The following is an 18,539-nucleotide window of genomic DNA, read 5'->3' as shown; positions in this document are numbered from 1 at the left end:
CTGTATAACAATAGCTTGTTTTATAAACTAACTGGTAATAATGCGTAGTAAGCATATAATAGGCATAATACAAGGAAATGAGATATTCTGTGTGTAACGAGTAAGTTGATTTTTATGTATCATCTTTCGAGCATATATCCTATGTACACTCTACACATTCTCTTTTACTTTTTCACGGTCGTATTAACGTATAAGGGCAACTTAAATCACCTAAATTTATTTTAGCTAATTAAATTTTTTTTTAACTCAATATCAATATTGTTTTATGAGCTACTTAACATTGAAAATACTCTTTTTAGTTTTATTTTTATTATGCTCTTAAATATTCTGTATACAAGTGTATTATGTACGATATATTTATTTATATAGTTTATATTATTTTTATAATATGGAACCTTACTCATTTTGTCCTTGACGCAATTTAACCAACCACGCACGTAATTGAGTCACTTTTGTCAAGGTTTCAGGCAATATATTTGCCAGACTTTGTAAACAATGCTTTCACCTTATTATTTAATTTTCTGTTAAATCAGTTACGATTGACTACAACTATTATTATTATAACAATACTTTTAAAATTACTAAGAATTATGTTTTTCAAAGAAAAAAATTCAGCATTATCAACTATCGTATTTCTGTATAAGATAACTATTAGGTCACTGCTACTGTTTCTTCGTAATAGAAATAATAAATACTTGATAAACGAAGATAGTTATCGAGTCAGAGTAAAAAATTATGAGTAACAATAAAGTGTACTGAAGTATGAATAGAAATAAATGTTCAGGTAAGTACTATAAATCTCAATAAAAATGCAAATAAAATAAAACATAAATATTTGTGGTTTGAATATATTGTAATAATTACACATTATTGGTAATTTCAATTATATCATATTCTATTTCAGTGCTGAGTACAACTATGACTTATTATTCTACTAAATGTCAATTTTTATAGTATAAACATTAAATATTAAATATAAATTATAAATAATTGTGCATATAAAGATAAAAGTTACTCTGAGTATGCATAAATTGTTTTACATTCGTATTATTGTTACTTATTCATATCACGGTTTATGTGCAACTAAGTAGCGAATTTAAGATTAAGGATTTTCTTTTTATGAAATGTTATGGTTTATGGAATTATATATTAATAATATTTTGAAAAATATAATCGTTAACAATATATGAATCAACAGCTGTATGATGACTCAGCGAGAACAACAGGACTAAACATTTTTTTCCTTGAACATCCCAAGGCGCGAAGCTGAAAGTTGGCCAGCCAACCCAACCGTAAAACTTAAACTTGCTGATGAACACTTTTTGTTCTTGTTACTAAAGAATAATTTTTTAAGCTATCATTTTTATAAAGAAAATTTTACTCTAATTTGACATATTTTGGAAAAAAAAGTTTCCTTACATTGTGCAATTTTTTTTCCTGAAAAAACTGATTTCTAAATTTTTTAAGAATGTTTTTTCATTTAATAAAAATTTCAATCCAGCACTGATTCTATTTTGTTCATCTTGTACTCAAAAATTATTATCATCCTCAAAAAAAAAAAAAAATCATAAATTTATTCAATAAATATAGTTTTACGTAAATATAAATTCGTAAATTCATTAAAATTCCAATAAACTCGTAGAAATAAAGTATTCACTAATTCAACGCGTAAAATTCCTTAAGAGGAAATTTAAATTCTCTTTAAATAAATATTTATAAAATTTTTAAAATATAAATTTCATAAAAAAAATAAATATTTATAAACTTTATTTTTAAATAGTCTTACGAAATAACTAAAATGATTAACACTCGCAAATTAAAAAAAAAAAAAAAAATAATTGAATCCAATACAAAGTTTAAAAAATCCTGATAAAAATGTATATTAATTTAAATAAAAAATTCATGTCTTCAAGTTTTTGAAATTTAAATTATAATTGCTTAAATATGATCATTACCTTTATTAATAAAGGTAATAATTAATAAGCTTTCTTTAAAACGAAACTTATTTCCATAAATGTAAATTGAAGATTAAGAATAATGATGAATAAATTACCCAACTTAAAAAGTGAATCATCCGAGTACAAAAGTTATTAATATAAATATAAATGTGTGATTAATCATTTCTTAATATCTTTCTTCTCATTAATGTATGTACTTTATATATATAACATAAACCCAGTAACTGTTTTATTATCAATTATAATTATCGGCATACATATTTATGTATTTAAGATCTAGTGTAGTAAATTGAATAAAATAAATTCGTAAAGCATAACTTGATTTTATTTATTATGTTTTTATTGAATTTCAGTGATATCAGTAGCAGAATAAATGCATTAAATTGGCAGAGTACAGTTATCATATAGACAACTTGTTGAAATATGTATAATTGCTAGAAAGTGATATGTTTGTTTTATAGAAAAGGTGTTGTGTAGTTCCCATAATCACGACCTGTCATGGTATTTCCAGGTGAAGTGCAATGGCCTCGATCTGGGAATACGTGTACCGTAAGGACGACCTTGTCTCCACTAGCATAACGTAAACGTGTAAAGCATAATTTTTTCAAATTCCTAATAAAAAATCTATATATCACACCTCTAGTCAATCAAATGAAACGATAATTCTCTAGACTTCTTTTTCATAAATAAATATCAATATTTTTCCTCCATTTATTTTATTGTTGTCTCCTATGCTGTTCTTCACTTCTAATTTTATTTATTTTATTTCTAAAAATCCACACATGAGAATTGCAAATACTTATAGTTATAAGTTGACCAAGCCTTCTCTCATATCAGACGACTACATACGTCTTGGCATGGTGGCAAGTTACTTGTTTTGCCGAAGGACCATAATAAGAGTGCTGTCTTGTCATCACATAAGCTTGGTGACATACGGTATCTTGAACTAAAATGCGTACACTTTAACTGATGCTACACTTAACTTAACAATTAAATTCTCGCCTCAATTTAATATGCTCATATTTATCTGTTTTTTAGATTATTATATTATATTGAGTTACGTCATAAACTAAGATAATTGTTTAAATCTCTTGTTCTTGTTTAAGAGATTTTGATAAAAATTCTGTAATTTTTATTTTAACTTTAAAATTTTTTGTAACTTGGATATTTTTTTGTGTTAAATTTTTTTAAAAGTTTTATAAATAGTTTCTATGGTAAAAAATTTTTCGTTAATTTTTGCACTTTTCTATTATTAGAAAATGTAAACAAATTATTTATTTTTAAAAATAATTTCATATTTATTTATGAATGTCGTATTGACTGACCTAAAATAATTAATTAACATTAACGACTGCAATAAATGTACGGGTAAACGAAGAGTATTGTATACAAAACTGTCAATAAACAAACTAGACACCTTTAATATTTGTTCGTTGCTCTTTTAAAAGTTTATTTTAAATTTGACGTTTGACCCATTTTCAACGCACTCGAAAAAATACTGTCAAAAGTATTGAGTCATCTATTTTTAAAAATAAAATCCTATACGTATACGCATACACATAATTTATTTTGGATGTCAGTTTAAATATTATAGAATGATATTTTTCATCTTACGAGTGGAGTAGAGTCAACTTTTTTAATGCATGAATAAATATCATCACAAAAAGGACACCTGTGATGCCTGTGATTTTGAGCTATGTTAAGTGCCGCACTACACTTACTATCACGTGTGTGGGTTTATAATGCACGTATATATGAGATGTACATATATGTCGAGTTAAATATGTTGGTAGTCACAAAAGAACCACAAAATCCTTCCCCTACTTGACGACTCTTCAAGGTCATATCCTGCCTAAATGTACAACCATTTGAGCAGTTTTTAACATATGGTATTTATTTTCTTGTAATAAATATATGTATACGCAATGATGAAGAATCTCATTGATGTATAAAATAATTGTGCAACAACCAAGTATGTATTTTTTATTTTTAAAGTTGCATTCAGACTTTATTGTTTTATTTTGTTTGGCATTTGAGTAAATATTATTGCGATTTTATACAGTAAATTATTTCATATTGTACTTCACTTTGAATGTCTAAGTATAAAATGGCATGAATGTTTTTGATGGCAAAGAGAAAAATTTTATTATTCTTCTGGATTTATAATTTTGATAGCAAGAACGTTAAAATAAATCTCACGTGATTTACGTCTGCATTACTCTACGGTTTTAAAATAAACGTAATGGTGTCTCTACTCGCGTCACGACAATAAATAAGTCTTAAAATTGAGAGCAAAATTTTTTAAAAATTGACAACAGAGGAAGAAAAATAATTTTTAAATATTAAGCGAAAAACAAGCGTGTGACATGCAATTTTATGCACTTAATATGCCTGTAAGAAGTGAAAAGACATATGAGAATACATATATTCACATACATATACATATGTGTGTACTGAATCAAATGAAATAACTGGAAGTATTACATATACACACTAGCTCTTATGACGATATCATTTTTACCAGGAATACTACAGTTAATTTTAGAATATAATATCGCAATTGCCTAAAATAAAATATAATAAACGCCGTTTCCTTTGATAAAGTTAACGCTCATTTATCCAAGCTCTCCCGGTAATTTGTTTTTGCTATTAAAATGCAATAAAATGCACTCTGTTATTATGAAATTGCAGAAAAAAATGTATTTTAAAATATAATTATATTAAGCTATCATTATTGCTTTTTATCTTAAAGGCATGAATAATATAAAAGTGTATGATTTAATTATTAATTGCACTAGATTGATTAAAATTTAAATAATTTAACCTTTACCGAAAGCGAGGGTTTGTATCTGTTACGTTATAAAAGGATATCTTGCAACTTGTTGCTCTCCAAGTGATTTTGTGTCGTCTGATACAGCGAGTCAAAAATGAAACCGTAAACTATATATAAATATAGGGGAAGGCCGAGCGATTTTTATTGAGCTAAATTTCTTTTATTGATAATTTAGATGTAAGATAAATAAAAATAAAACAAATCTTTTATCTAAGAGGCAGTATATTACTGTAGGGATACAAGACTATTGAAATGTGACTTTTTTTATGACCGTAGGACAAATTCAATAAAAAATTTTGAATTAAAATTTAAAAATAACTGCAATTAACTATTTGTTTAATATCTTATGGGTAAATTTAAAAAATATATAATAATAGCATTTGAAAAGTTTAAAACTTTTGTTTTCGAAAAATTGAATTCTTTTTACTAAAGATATCGAGTTGTATAAATAAATATATATGTAAGCTTCGTAAGTTGTCATTTGAGTAATAAAAATTTAACGATATTGGTGATTGTGCAAAAACTTTAAATTTATGTACATAAATTTTTTACTTGCGCATAGAAATTGTGGTAAATCTAAATTGATTGGAGCAGTGTCTTTTAATTAAATCTTTTTTGATAAATATTTTACTGTTTTTTCAAAACTTAATTAAGAAAACATCTGACAATTTTTGTAATTTTATAAATAAATTATATATTTTTAAATATGAATTCTCAAATTGTGAAAAAATTTTTTTAATTCATTTTAGTCTGATATTTAATTATTTGATGAATTAAAACTTTAGTTGTTTTTCAAAACATGAATTTAGTATAATTTTTTAAAACTCCAATTTTATTGAAAATTAAAAAAGACAATAAAAGCAAAGAATTTAAAAAATTCATGTAAATATTTAAAAAGATATAATTTGCATAAAAAAAACAGAAATTGTTCAAGTACTATCATTTCCGTAATACGAAGTTTTACTTGAAAAAACTTGAAAAGAGTTCCTAGATTTGCACCAAGTTTGTACTCGGTATTTATATTTATCTGTTCGAAGTAAATAAATAAATATGAAGCTCCGATTTAAAATGAAAATATATTATTGTAAACTGAAAATAAAAAAAAATAAAAAAGAAGTACTTGAGAAGATAACTTACCAAGATCTTCAACAAGACGAAGCATGACACCACCAATATGAAGCTCTCCTTTGACGCGAAGATTTCTCTCGACCTGTAAATCCGTAACGTAGACGCGCAGTACCCAACTGCCGTCTACTTCGTGCCCGTCTGAATACATTTTAAAAACAAGTTAACAAACGGCTTATTATTTTATTATTCAACTGTCAACTTGTTGCTAATAACAAAAGTAAAAATAGTAAAACTCAGTTTTAAAATCACTGATAAAAAACCGCACTTTAAACCTTTACATTTGATTGACGGTCACGATATTTTAAAAATATGCATTTAAAAAACTGATTACTTATTTTTAATAATTAAAAATAGTGTCTGTTTATCGCATTGAATTCACTGTCTGGAAAAATTGTGTATCATCCAAAACATTTGTATTAGAACAGTACATGCACCGTAAATAGTAATAACAACAAAACTATGAGACTTAGCTCGGCGCTATTCGGGCGCTATGTGGCAACTAATCGCGGCAGGCGGCAGGAAAACCCAAATCTTCAGTACGTGAGTTTATTGAGTCCGCTAGTACCACTAGAGGCGCTGGTATTCATTCTACAAGCATGTGTGCCAAAGATGTTGAATATACACACACATAAATGTGTCTGTCAATGTATGTGTGTACACATATGTTTGTTCACAATAATGGTGCTGACACAACGAAGATAATTATTTTTTTCATCAAGTCTCATTCACAATAAAAGTCGGACTTTACAACTTTACACTGCGGGCAAAATGTGATTGGTTTATCCCGTCAGATCTCTGACATTATTTGCTGTCATGGAAGATCTCGGAGAAATAGTTGGATTAGTTCTGGCGGCGGGAGTTTTTTTAATAGATGGCGCTGTTCAAATTTATCAATTTTAAAAAAGTAATTGTTACGATTATTTCTGTAAATATTAACATACTTTTGCTTTCTAAATAATTTTACTTATAATTTTAATGAAAAAATTACAAGTAATAATTGATTTTTAAGTAAAACATAAATCAATTAAAAATATTTGTATAATTTTAATATATTGAATTACACGTATGTGTCAATTACACAACTTATAGTAGTTGTGAAATTTATTTAAATTAAGTGTTATAACTTACAAATAATTCCTTGTTTGAAGAGTTGATTGGATTTTTTATTAAAAATAATGTCACTGTATTTTCTACTTACATATTTCATATATTTTATAGACGAAATTGAAATACCTCGGCGCTAAATATTTTTTGTATCATACTTTCATATATTATATTGATGCTGAAATTAACATACATCTGTCAATTTTTTTTATTTTTATAAAATTATAAAATATAATTTTATAAAATTTTTATAAAAAATTAAAAAAAATTTACAAGTACAAATTTTTTAATAATATTTTTTTTTATCATGGATTTGTCGTAAAAATTTAAAAAATTAGCAGATTGTTTAAATTATGTTTTAACGTTAATTAAAAATGTTTTATAATGCAGTAGAATTTATTCAAATGAAGTGTTATCACATGCATATAATTTATTTTTCAATTGACCAATAAAATATTTGATTTTTTTATACATTGAGTTACATCTCAACTTCTTTTTATTATATTAAAACGTTAGTTCAACATATAGAAGAAATCTGAGTGGTTCAGTTGCTCAGAGTTTTTATATCTTTGTATTAAAAACTTAGTCTTGAGTGATTATTTTTTTTTTAAATACTATAAGCAATTATAATAAAAATTATTTATTCACGTGGATAATACTGTTCAAATAATTTAGTCTAATAATGGAGGATAAGTCTAAAAAACAATCAAAAGAATTTTATCTTCTGGAAATGTTGGATGAGCTTGAAAAAAAAAAATTATTCACTTGGACTATTTTTTTGCTCTGTGCTATAGCTTCTCTAATAAATGGAATGAATTCAGTGTCTTATGTTTTTATGGCTGAGATTCCTAAATTTTGGTGTGCTATACCTGAATTTGTAAATGATAACTGGACAACCGATCAAATAAGAAATATTTCTTCGGCCGACGATTGCCATATTTTTGATTTCAATTACACCTATCTTGCAAGCCTAGGATACAGTAGAGCCCAAGAATATGTGGAGGAGTATGAATTTATGCCGAAGAAAGTCTCATGTTCATCATTTATATTCAACGAGAATGGACATTCAACAATTGTTAATGAGGTATGTTTCTCACATAAAATCTTCTAGTAACTCATACATAATATTTTAATATTTTTTATTTATTTTCGAGTGGGAGTTAGTCTGTAGTAATAAAGTACTTCGATCAAACACATTTTTAGTGTTTGTGCTAGGAAGAATTACTGGCTATGGAATTCTAGGAATATATTCAGATAAATATGGACGGAGAAGCGCATTAATTATTAGTATAATACTACTAAGTATTGCTACACCGGCAAGCGGAGCAGTGCCATGGTTTTGGGGGTATATTCTTCTCAAATTCCTTACTGGAGTCAGTGTGAGTGCGACGTACTCATCAGCATACACTTTAAGTGAGGAATAACTTATACTCTTATAAGAAGAATTCAATATTAATTGTTTTTTTTTTTTTAATCTATAGTGACAGAAGCTGTTACAAAACGTAAAAGAAAGGTATTTGTAGCTCTGATTGAATGCATGCATGCAATTGGAACTTTTTTTCTGGTTAGTTTAGCTTATTTTATACCCGATTGGCGGATCTTACAATTAACACTATCAAGTTTTGTTCTTCCGATAATCATTCTTATTTGGTATGTATATAATATATATTAATACATATTAATTAATATTTATTAACGAAGTTTTTGATTTTAAAAATTCTTTCTATATTATCAGGCTTGTACCCGACTCTCCTCGGTGGCTTATCTCACAAAGACGGTATGATGAAGCCCAAAAAATAATTCAAAAGTACTGTGGTTCAACTCTCACGACACCAATTTGTATGACAGAAAATGCAACAGTTGGATCGCCACCAGAAGTTTTCGTAACCGTGAAAGACAATGCAAGTTTCTTCAGCCGCAATATTGAAAGTTTGAAAATTCTGTTTTTAGATTCAACTATAAAAAAAAATATTTTGATCATGTATTTCCTCTGTTATGCAACATCAACAATAATTTATACCCTTGGTAATAATTTTAATTGTTTTTCTGAAGATCTTTAACAATTCAAGCTAAATAAATTTGATACTTTTTATTCCAGTCTTCAATATTGATAATTTCAAAACAGACCGGTACATTTACATGATACTCATAAGCGTCATCGAATTAATGTCATATGCAGCGGTTACTGTCATCCAGATGTTCTTAAGTTGTCGGAAAATAAATGTTATAGTTTACACAAATGTATTCCTTCTAATGATGGCAATTTTAGTGGTTCCTGAAGATGATAAGAAAATAATTGTAGGACTAGCATTATTCGGTAAATTTTTTTCACTAGCAAGTTACATGAATCTTATGTTACTGGTTGCCGAATTATTTCCTAGTAATGTAAAGAATTCAGGATTTGGTACTTGTTTAATAGCATCGCAGTTAGGTTCTATGAGTGCTACGTACATAGTTGATTACCTTGGAAATAATGCCTGGTGGGCACCTACAACACTTAGTGGTATCTTGGCGTTAATTGCTAATTTCCTTTGTTTTCTGTTACCTGAAAAAAATTAATGTTATTGTGATAAAGTGCGTTATTGTTATTAACAACCGATCTTTTTTTTTTTAATAAATTAAATAACTCGCGCAAAATATTACCTCTACTTCACTCAACCACGGATTCCAATTTGTACATGTGTAACAGAGTACAAGCCTCTATCGGCTTGATTAATAAATATCTTTTTACAATTTTAAGTGGACATTTATGATAAATAGTTGTTTTATTTCTTTTATCATTAACATGATACATTTTTTTACAATTAGGTCAGAATAATTTTATGCTTGGTATAGTAATAAAACTAGTTTGACAAGTTTCCTGCACTTAAATGTTTCATTTTCTTCTCTAAACATTTAAACAGTAGTTACACTAGTAGCATGAACTTGAATAGACATTGTTGCTTAATGATACCAAATTTGTAGTGTTTGAAGTGATATTTAAGTCTATAATACTATATATTTAAGGCACAAATTTATTTACGTTTGTAATAAACATAAATCTTTATATAAATTATTATTATTATAATTTTTTATTAAAATGAATGACAAAGAGCAAAAAGTATCAAAAGAGATAGATCTTCTGCGCGCATTGGATGAACTTGAGAAGAAGAACACATTTATTTGGATTATTTTTTCGGTTGCTGCTATGGCATCACTGTTAAATGGAATTAATTCATTATCTTATGTTTTTTTAGCTGAGGTTTGTATACAATCTAAATGAAGAAATATGCAAAATGGTGACTTTAAAGAGTTTTTCATTTCATATATATTATTTTATCTATCAATGATAAGTCTTTGACTGAAAAAAAAAAAATTAAAGTATCCTTCGTTGTTTGTTTTTATTTTCATCGAAAATTTTTTTTTTAAGATACCCGAATTTCGATGTTCAGTTTCGGATCTTATCAACACAAATTGGACATTTGATCAAATTAAGATAATCTCTGAAGCTGACGAATGCCATCAATATGATCATAATTACACATATTTAACCAATTTAAAATACAATGAAGCTATAGAATATGTAAATGGTTATGAATTTATGCCAAGTATTATTTCCTGTAAAACGTTTATGTTCAATGAAACTGGAAGATCATCAATTGTCAATGAAGTATGTATGAAAATCCAAATATTATACAGTAACTTGTACTGATAATAAAGAACATTAAATTAATATTTTATTTTTAGTGGCAATTGGTGTGTGAAAAAAAACTCTATCGAGCCAATACATATGTAGTGTACGTCCTAGGAAAAATGTGTGGATTAGGAATATTCGGAGTTTATGCAGATCTTTACGGAAGAAAATACTCACTGATTATTAGTATATTTTTGCAAATTATTGCTGAACCCGCTAGTGCATTAGTACCAGGGTTTTGGGAATATCTTATTCTCAGATTTATAACTGGAGTTGGTTTGGGCGCCATGTATTCATCGGCATACACTTTAAGTAAGAAATAATTGATCCTGATAAATAATTGGTGGTTTATCAACAATTAATTCAATCTACAGTGTCAGAAGCAACAAACAATCGTAAAAGAAAGCTCCTGGTCGCTGCAATTGAGTGCATTTATGCACTGGGAATTTTTTGTCTCGTACTTACGGCTTACTTGATCCCACATTGGAGGAATTTACAATTGGCATTGTCATGTTTCGTTCTTCCAGCAATTATTCTAGTTTGGTAACCAAATAACATACATTGCTTGTGCGAATCATTATACATATTTGAATGTTTATTATTGTAGGTTTGTACCAGAGTCTCCTCGGTGGCTTATTTCACAAGGTCGACATGATGAAGCCCAAAAAATAATCCAGAAGTATTGTGGTTCAACAGTTACAACACCGACTTGTATGACAATTGAAAATTTATCAACCAAGCCACCACCAGAAACCCCAACAAAATTAAAAGAAAAAACGTCTTTCTTTAATCGCGACTTTGAAAGCTTAAAAATTTTGTTTTCGGATTCTATATTAAGAAATAATATTTTAATTGTGTATTTCATAGCGTACGCAACGGCAGCAGTTTCATATTCACTTGGTAACAAGCTTAATACTTTTTTTGGTATCTTTAATTTGTAAAAATGTATCAATCTAATAACTTTTTCTCACCATTTCAGTCTTCAGTATTGATAACTTCAAAACAGATCGCTACATTTACATGTCAATCGTTGTTGTCAATGAATTACTGTCACATATGGCAGTTTCAGTGGTTCTGATATTTCTAAATTGTCGGAAAGCAAATATCATCATCCTTATAAATGTATTCATTGTGATGATGGGGCTACTGGCGGTCCCTGAAGAAGACAAGAATACAATAATAGGATTAGCTTTATTTGGTAAATTTTTAACAGCAGCAACTTACACCATTAATTTATTATTAGTCGCGGAGTTATTTCCCAGTACTGTTAAAAATTCAGCGTTAGGTACTAGTCTAATAATGGTCCAGTTGGGTTCAACATCGGCGCCATTTATCGTTGATTTGCTTGGTAACGTTGCATGGTGGGCACCAACAACTTTGTGCGGTATTTTAGCTCTCATTGCAGCATTGTTTTGCATTTTATTACCTCAAAAAAATTAATTACTCAGGCTGTATGTTCAGGAATATCAAAATTAATAAATTGTTTTTGAGAAATTGATCATTTTTATTGAATTTCATTGGACAATTAATAAAATAAAATAATCGGTTGTAAAAAAAATAATAGATTACAATAAAAAGAGCAATAATTAAGTAATTTTTGAATCTTTATGTGATCACACATAAGTTTTTTTATACAAGTACAAAAGAAAAACTTTAAAGGCCGATTTTTTTTTCTGACGCCGGAAAAAAAATAAATGTTCTCTAATTTTATTGGAGCATTAGACGGCAATTTACATTTGCACAACTTGCCCCTAGGATCAACTCGCTTTACTCTACTCTAATGAAAATTCAAAAACTTTATCACTAAATTTTTCATCATAATTTAAGTGAAATAATTCAGAAAATTTTACGAATAATTTATCGCTTCAAGTTACCTGAAACTTTGACATGAAATTTCATTTGTCAAGATATTTTTAGTGATAAACAAAACTATATTAACAAATTTTATTACATAAATATGCACATGTTGTAGAGAAAATTTGTGTACATAAAAATTTTTAAAACTACAAAGTAAAGATTTTGATAATATTCGCGATTAATATAAGAAAACATTTATTTGAGTTAGATCTGCATTTATTTCTCGCAGCATATCTCTACGTAAGAGAAGGGAGCGAAAGACATTTATTTTAATCCAGTAGATAACTTATTCAAGGCTCAACATACCAGTCGCTTTCAGACGTTCACAAGCTAGTTAACTTACGTACATGCAAGCGTAAGGAGTATCTAGTCTTATATTTATAAAAAAAGACAGTAAAAATATTGTATTAGCAAGAAAAAATAAGCTCGCTTATTTTATAAGTATTGCAATAAAATAATGTGATAATAAATTCAAAATATAGAAACTAAGCATATGTGATCTTACTCTAATTAAACAAAATGATTTGATAGGTTTAAAAACTTTTGATAATTCTAAATACATTTTCATTCTGAAAATATTATTGAAAAATATTCGATAATATTGAACATTTTTAATACTTTTAAATAATTTTTAGTCACATGAGGTTTTGAAAATAAACAAAAATAAACTTATCAAATTATTTTTTGTAATCAGGATAATAATCGAATTATTAGAATGAAATTTATTTCTAAAAGTGTATAAATTACTTGTCTTATCTTGAATTCTGTCTTTTCACTCGTTAACCGAATGCAATCAAGTATGATATTGTCATATTGACGTAATATAATTAAATATAATTAAACGAATTATAAAAATTAGTTTATTTTTTTATTAAAAAGCGTATTGGCGTAACAATCGTCAGTATTAAAACACACCATGGCGGAGAATGAAACTAAGAAAGTGGAAGAGATGTGTCTTTTACAAATTTTGGATAAACTTGGCCAAGGTTCTAAACTTCTTTGGATTGTGTTTGTTGTAAGCATAATAACCTCGCTCGTAAACGGTTTGCACTCGATGTCGTATATTTTTATCGCTGAAGTAAGTAAATTTTTTTCTGGAAAATTCAATAACACATAATATATTTTCTCATAACCGATATTTATATTTTTTTTTAAGATTCCCGAACATTGGTGCTCGATACCGGAACTTCAAAAATCAAATTGGTCAGCTAAACAGATAAAAAATATTTTTCAAGTAAGGTAAAAGCCCCAATAGATGATCACGTACCAGTATATGATCACTCCATATATCTGTATATCTATATTCACAAATATAGGTATACAAATACATGGAGTGATCATATACTGGTACATGATCATCTATTGGGGCTTTTACCTTAGATGAATGTCATATTTATAATTTTAACTATCAAGATCTTGCGGATTTAAAGTATGAAGATGCGGAAAAATATGTGAAAGATATGAAATTCAATGCAAGTGTCATTCCTTGTACTTCATTTGTTTTTGATAAAAACGGAAGGTCAACAATTGTGAACGAGGTAATTATCTAACTTATACTATAATTGTTGTAGATAATAAATATTTTTACTTATTTTCTTAATTAGTGGGATTTAGTTTGCGATAAGAAATTATATCGCGAAAGTATATTTTTTGTATATGCGTTTGGCAGGCTTTTGGGTAATGGATTTTTGGGAATTTATGCTGACAAGTATGGAAGAAAAAAAGCATTGGTAATTGGATTAATCTTACAAATAATCGCCGTGCCTTCAAGTGCTTTAGTCCCGTGGTATTGGGCTTATATGTTTTTTAAACTTATCACTGGGATATGTGTGGGTGCTATGTATTCATCTGCATACACACTTTGTAAGAAGTAATTTGTTAATTAATGAAAGCTTTTATGTTATTATTATCTCAATTAAATCTAACTATTGTTAAAATTACAGTGTCGGAAGTCACTGTTGATACGAGAAGAAAGGTTTTAGGGACTACTGTTGATATTCTGTATCCTGTTGGTACAGTCACCGTTTTAAGTATCGCTTATTTCATAACAGAGTGGAGATATTTACAAATAACATTATCATTGTTTACTATTCCAATAAGCATTCTCATATGGTAAATTTAAATTTATATATGGATTTACTTAGCTTTTATATTGTTCAATTAAAATTAAAAAATTCCACAGGTTCATTCCTGAATCTCCCAGATGGTTAATTTCTCAAAATTATCACGTAAAGGCGCAAAAAATATTGGATAAATACAACGAAGTTTCGATTAAATCGTCTCATACTACAGCAAATTCGACATTTTTATTGCAACCACAATTAGAAGAAAGTACTACATCAAATAACAAAGAGAAGAAAAGCATAAAACAATATTTTGGAAGTATGAATATCCTCTTCTCCGATTCGATTTTGAGAAGAAAAATACTTATTATGTATTTTTCATTTTTTGTTTCTATTTTGGTTGGATATTGTCTCAGTAAGTAAAAAAAAAAATTTTTTTTTTTCATTATTTTCCGTTCAATTGTTCGCATATAATTAATTTTTAACTTTTATTTCAGTCTTCAGTATCGACACCTTCGACACGAATCGCTATATTTACATGGCAATAACAGCGAGTACTGAAATCCTGGCACTTTTAACAGTTCCAGTGATCTTACTTTTTCTATCCTGTAAAAGAGCAGCCATCACCATTTATTGGATCGCATCGATATGTATGTTACTGATTATAGAGATTCCCAGAGCCAATATCAATGTAATTATAGGAATGACATTATTGTCGAAATTTTTCTTATCGGCGTGCTGTACCACAAACATGTTACTTTCTTCAGAACTCTTTCCTCCGCATGTAAGAAATTCAGCTTTTGGAACAAGCTTGGTAATTGCTCAAATTGGAACCATGAGTGCTCCTTATGTTGTTGGCTTACTAGGTGGTGTTGCTCCGTGGGTTCCAACTTGCCTCTATGGTACTTTGACACTAATTGCAGGATTTATTTGTTGCTTTATTCCACTTTAATTAGTATAATTTGATATACTAACAGATTTTTTTTAATTTATAAGATTTATAATTATGATTTTTTGTGATTATTAAAAGTTATTATTTTATTAATTGCCGTAATGTTTTGATTAATAAAAAATTTTCCCGAATTTATATCGTTACTTCTAACATATAGATTGATTAGAAATATTATGTAATTACATATTAATTGTTCTTATCATCAGATAGATAAAATTTTTCATAAACATGTTGATTCGATTGTAATACTAAATTAAATATCAGTTTCATATTCAATAAATACGTCATTTTAACGGGTACGATTAATGTATATTTGATAAACATATTTGATTTAAATTACGTATATTGTTTTTTTCGTTTAAAATATTTCTACCTAATTTAACACATTTTTTTTTAAATTATATAAATAAATTCATTTATCTCAACAATTGTTATCCAAACTTCTGTAAAAGTATATTCTTCTTCTTTTAAAAAAGAGTGATGGAATTTATTGGCATGCTGATTCCGCATCTTTCATTCGCTTATACAGCATTTATTATCCAAGAAACTTTTTTCAATGGAAACTTTTTTTAGTCATCGTCACTGTATCAAATTATTACATATTATAAATACATACAATTATAAAATAAAAGATAAAATTTAAATTCGCAGATAAATTTACCTGTCGCACATGTGTCTTATCTCTACCAATAAAAAATAAAAAATTAAATTTATTCATATACTCAACAATTAGCGTTATCAAGACATTTAATAACAGTTTAGCAAAAACTTAATATCTTAATCGTATTTTTTATTGCTTTATAATTTGACATCTTGAATCTTTTGACAGTTGTGAATTATTTTGATCGTAATTTTTGAGTGGAATATATTCGGAATTTATTAAAAATATGCTATAAAAAAATGGACAGTGAAGAAAATAAAAAAATAAAAGAAAAGTGTCTTCTGAGAGTTCTAGATGAACTTGGAGAAGGTTCAAAACTTCTCTGGATGGTTTTTACCGCTAGTATATTAGCACCACTTATAAGTGGAATGCATTCAATGTCTTATGTATTCGTCTCTGAGGTTCGTACAATATTTCAATAAATAACTAAATTTGAATTGGAAAAATATGAGATTATATTTTTTAGATACCCGAACACTGGTGTTCCATCAAAGAATTTCAAAAGTCCAACTGGACAGCCGAGGAGATAAAAAATATTTCTAGAGTTAATGAGTGTCATATATATGATTATAATTATACAAATCTGGCAAATTTAAATTATGAAGACGCCGAAAAATATGTGAAAGATCTGAAACACAATGCAAGTATTGTTCCTTGTTTATCGTTCGTTTTTGACATGAGTAAAAGGTCGACGATTGTTAGTGAAGTAAGTATTTGATAGCTCTATTAATTACAATGATTTATGATTTATAAAAATTTTAATTTATATCATTACCTAGTGGGAATTAGTCTGCGATAAATATTTATATCGAGGAAATATCTTTTCCGCTTATGTACTAGGAAGACTATTGGGAAACGGATTTTTGGGGATATATTCTGACAAATACGGAAGAAAAAAAGCATTAATAATTGGATTGATCTTACAAATAATTGCAGTACCGGCAAGTGCGGTATTACCATGGTATTGGGCTTTTGTTTTTTGTAAACTTATAATTGGCATAAGTGTGGGCGCTTCTTATTCATCGGCATATACACTTTGTAAGAAATTATTAATACTACGGTATGAAGTAAATTACCAATTATTGACCAGTTAAATTAATAAAAAATAAAACATTAATAATTTGTACTTTTATATACCGCAGTATCGGAAGTTGCAGTCGACAAAAGAAGAAAACTTCTTGGGACTTTTTTCGATATTCAATACCCTATTGCCACTTGGATTGTTTTAAGTATTTCATACTTTCTATACGATTGGAGAAACTTACAACTGGCATTAACATTATTTACCATTCCAATGATTATTTTTGTTTGGTAAATTTATATTTACTAAATTTATTAGTATTTTAATTATTTGATAACTAAAATTTGTTATTTTCAGGTTCATTCCAGAGTCGCCAAGGTGGCTTATTTCTCAGAATCGCCACGATGAAGCACAAAAAATAATAGAAAAATATCGGAAAGTTTTCGTTACACCAGCGCTGATTGCGACACCATCGCTCGAAATTGAAATAAAAGAAAATAAAAAAGATGAAAATTCAACTCAACAATATTTTAAAAGTGTGAAAATTCTTTTCTCAGATCCAAATTTACGAAATAAATTGTTAACAATGTATTACTTGTTCTTCGTGACTATTTCTGTTAGCTATTGTTTGGGTAAGTAAAAAAAAAAAATTCAACTCTTATAATATTAATTAATTCTGTGAATTTCTATTTTTTTTCATTTTAGTCTTCAGTATTGATACTTTTAAAGCCAATCGTTACATTTATATGGCATCTGTAGCAGCTACTCAGGTAGTGGCTCTCTTGACAACTTCAGTTATCCTTCTATTTTTAAGCTCTAAAAGAGCAACTATTTCTATTTATCTCTTCGCGACGACTTGTCTATTAACAATTGTAGCCATTCCGAAAGTAAACATCAACATAATTATGGGACTCACAGTGATTTCTAAGTTCTGTTTAACAGCAAGTTTTACGACCACTATGTTATTTGCTTCAGAATTATTTCCTCCAGGCGTTAGGAACACAGCATTTGGAACTAGCTTAGTTGTGGGGCAAATAGGCACCATGGGAGCACCTTATTTCGTAGATTTACTAAGCGAAGTAGCTTGGTGGGCTCCAATGAGTCTTTGCGGTATTTTGATACTTTTAGCTGGATTCTTTTGTTCCATTATTTCTGTTTAAAGAATCATTTGTAAAGACTTAAGTCGCAAAATTTTAATAGAAAGAATGTATTAAATTTTTATTGTGCCTACATTAAATTATTATAATATTTTTCATAATTTATCAAATATGTATATTTTTATATAAATT

The 18,539-nt window shown here is 27.7% G+C and overlaps 4 protein-coding genes and 1 long non-coding RNA gene across 8 annotated transcripts in view; 3 read left to right on the top strand and 2 right to left on the bottom strand.

Annotated features, from left to right (window-relative positions):
* LOC123261031 (unc-112-related protein-like) overlaps nt 1–6,438 on the bottom strand; it is a 32,236-nt gene extending 25,798 nt beyond the window's left edge. Inside the window, exon 1 of the mRNA XM_044722507.1 lies at nt 5,929–6,438. Coding sequence (XP_044578442.1) covers nt 5,929–6,067 — 139 coding nt within the window. The 5' untranslated portion in view covers nt 6,068–6,438. The remainder of the gene's footprint in view (nt 1–5,928) is intronic.
* Nucleotides 6,439–7,572: 1,134 nt separating this feature from the next.
* LOC123264204 (solute carrier family 22 member 4-like) lies at nt 7,573–9,719 on the top strand. The gene is made up of 5 exons (XM_044727379.1): nt 7,573–8,107; nt 8,178–8,436; nt 8,505–8,673; nt 8,759–9,048; nt 9,122–9,719. The coding sequence occupies exons 1-5, from the start codon at nt 7,706–7,708 to the stop codon at nt 9,580–9,582; spliced, it is 1,581 nt and encodes a 526-aa protein (XP_044583314.1). The 5' UTR covers nt 7,573–7,705; the 3' UTR covers nt 9,583–9,719.
* Nucleotides 9,042–9,776, bottom strand: LOC123264219. Its single transcript, XR_006509287.1, has 3 exons — nt 9,667–9,776; nt 9,367–9,568; nt 9,042–9,298 (listed from the first exon to the last, which is right to left on the bottom strand). It is a non-coding gene; the product is annotated as an uncharacterized LOC123264219 (long non-coding RNA).
* A 146-nt stretch (nt 9,777–9,922) lies between these two features.
* Nucleotides 9,923–12,260, top strand: LOC123264171 (organic cation transporter protein-like). Its single transcript, XM_044727328.1, has 6 exons — nt 9,923–10,264; nt 10,433–10,672; nt 10,750–11,008; nt 11,071–11,239; nt 11,304–11,596; nt 11,676–12,260. The coding sequence occupies exons 1-6, from the start codon at nt 10,103–10,105 to the stop codon at nt 12,134–12,136; spliced, it is 1,584 nt and encodes a 527-aa protein (XP_044583263.1). The 5' UTR covers nt 9,923–10,102; the 3' UTR covers nt 12,137–12,260.
* LOC123264179 (organic cation transporter protein-like) lies at nt 11,819–18,487 on the top strand. 4 transcript variants are annotated; one of them, XM_044727351.1, is made up of 8 exons: nt 11,819–11,894; nt 13,433–13,631; nt 13,710–13,788; nt 13,931–14,091; nt 14,158–14,416; nt 14,497–14,665; nt 14,736–15,031; nt 15,114–15,661. In XM_044727351.1, exons 2-8 carry the CDS (start codon nt 13,470–13,472, stop codon nt 15,566–15,568), a joined length of 1,581 nt encoding a protein of 526 aa, XP_044583286.1. In that variant the 5' UTR covers nt 11,819–11,894; nt 13,433–13,469; the 3' UTR covers nt 15,569–15,661. The 4 variants fall into 4 exon arrangements, with proteins under 4 accessions (XP_044583286.1, XP_044583294.1, XP_044583277.1 ...); XM_044727359.1 differs by lacking the exons at nt 11,819–11,894; nt 15,114–15,661 and adding exons at nt 13,238–13,350; nt 17,956–18,464; XM_044727342.1 differs by lacking the exon at nt 11,819–11,894 and adding an exon at nt 13,242–13,350.
* The last annotated feature ends 52 nt before the right edge of the window (nt 18,488–18,539 follow it).

The sequence above is a fragment of the Cotesia glomerata genome, linkage group LG1 (genome assembly GCF_020080835.1).
Source record: "Cotesia glomerata isolate CgM1 linkage group LG1, MPM_Cglom_v2.3, whole genome shotgun sequence".
NCBI classification, from domain to species: Eukaryota; Metazoa; Arthropoda; class Insecta; order Hymenoptera; family Braconidae; genus Cotesia; species Cotesia glomerata.
This window is presented reverse-complemented; position numbering and strand designations above follow the sequence as displayed.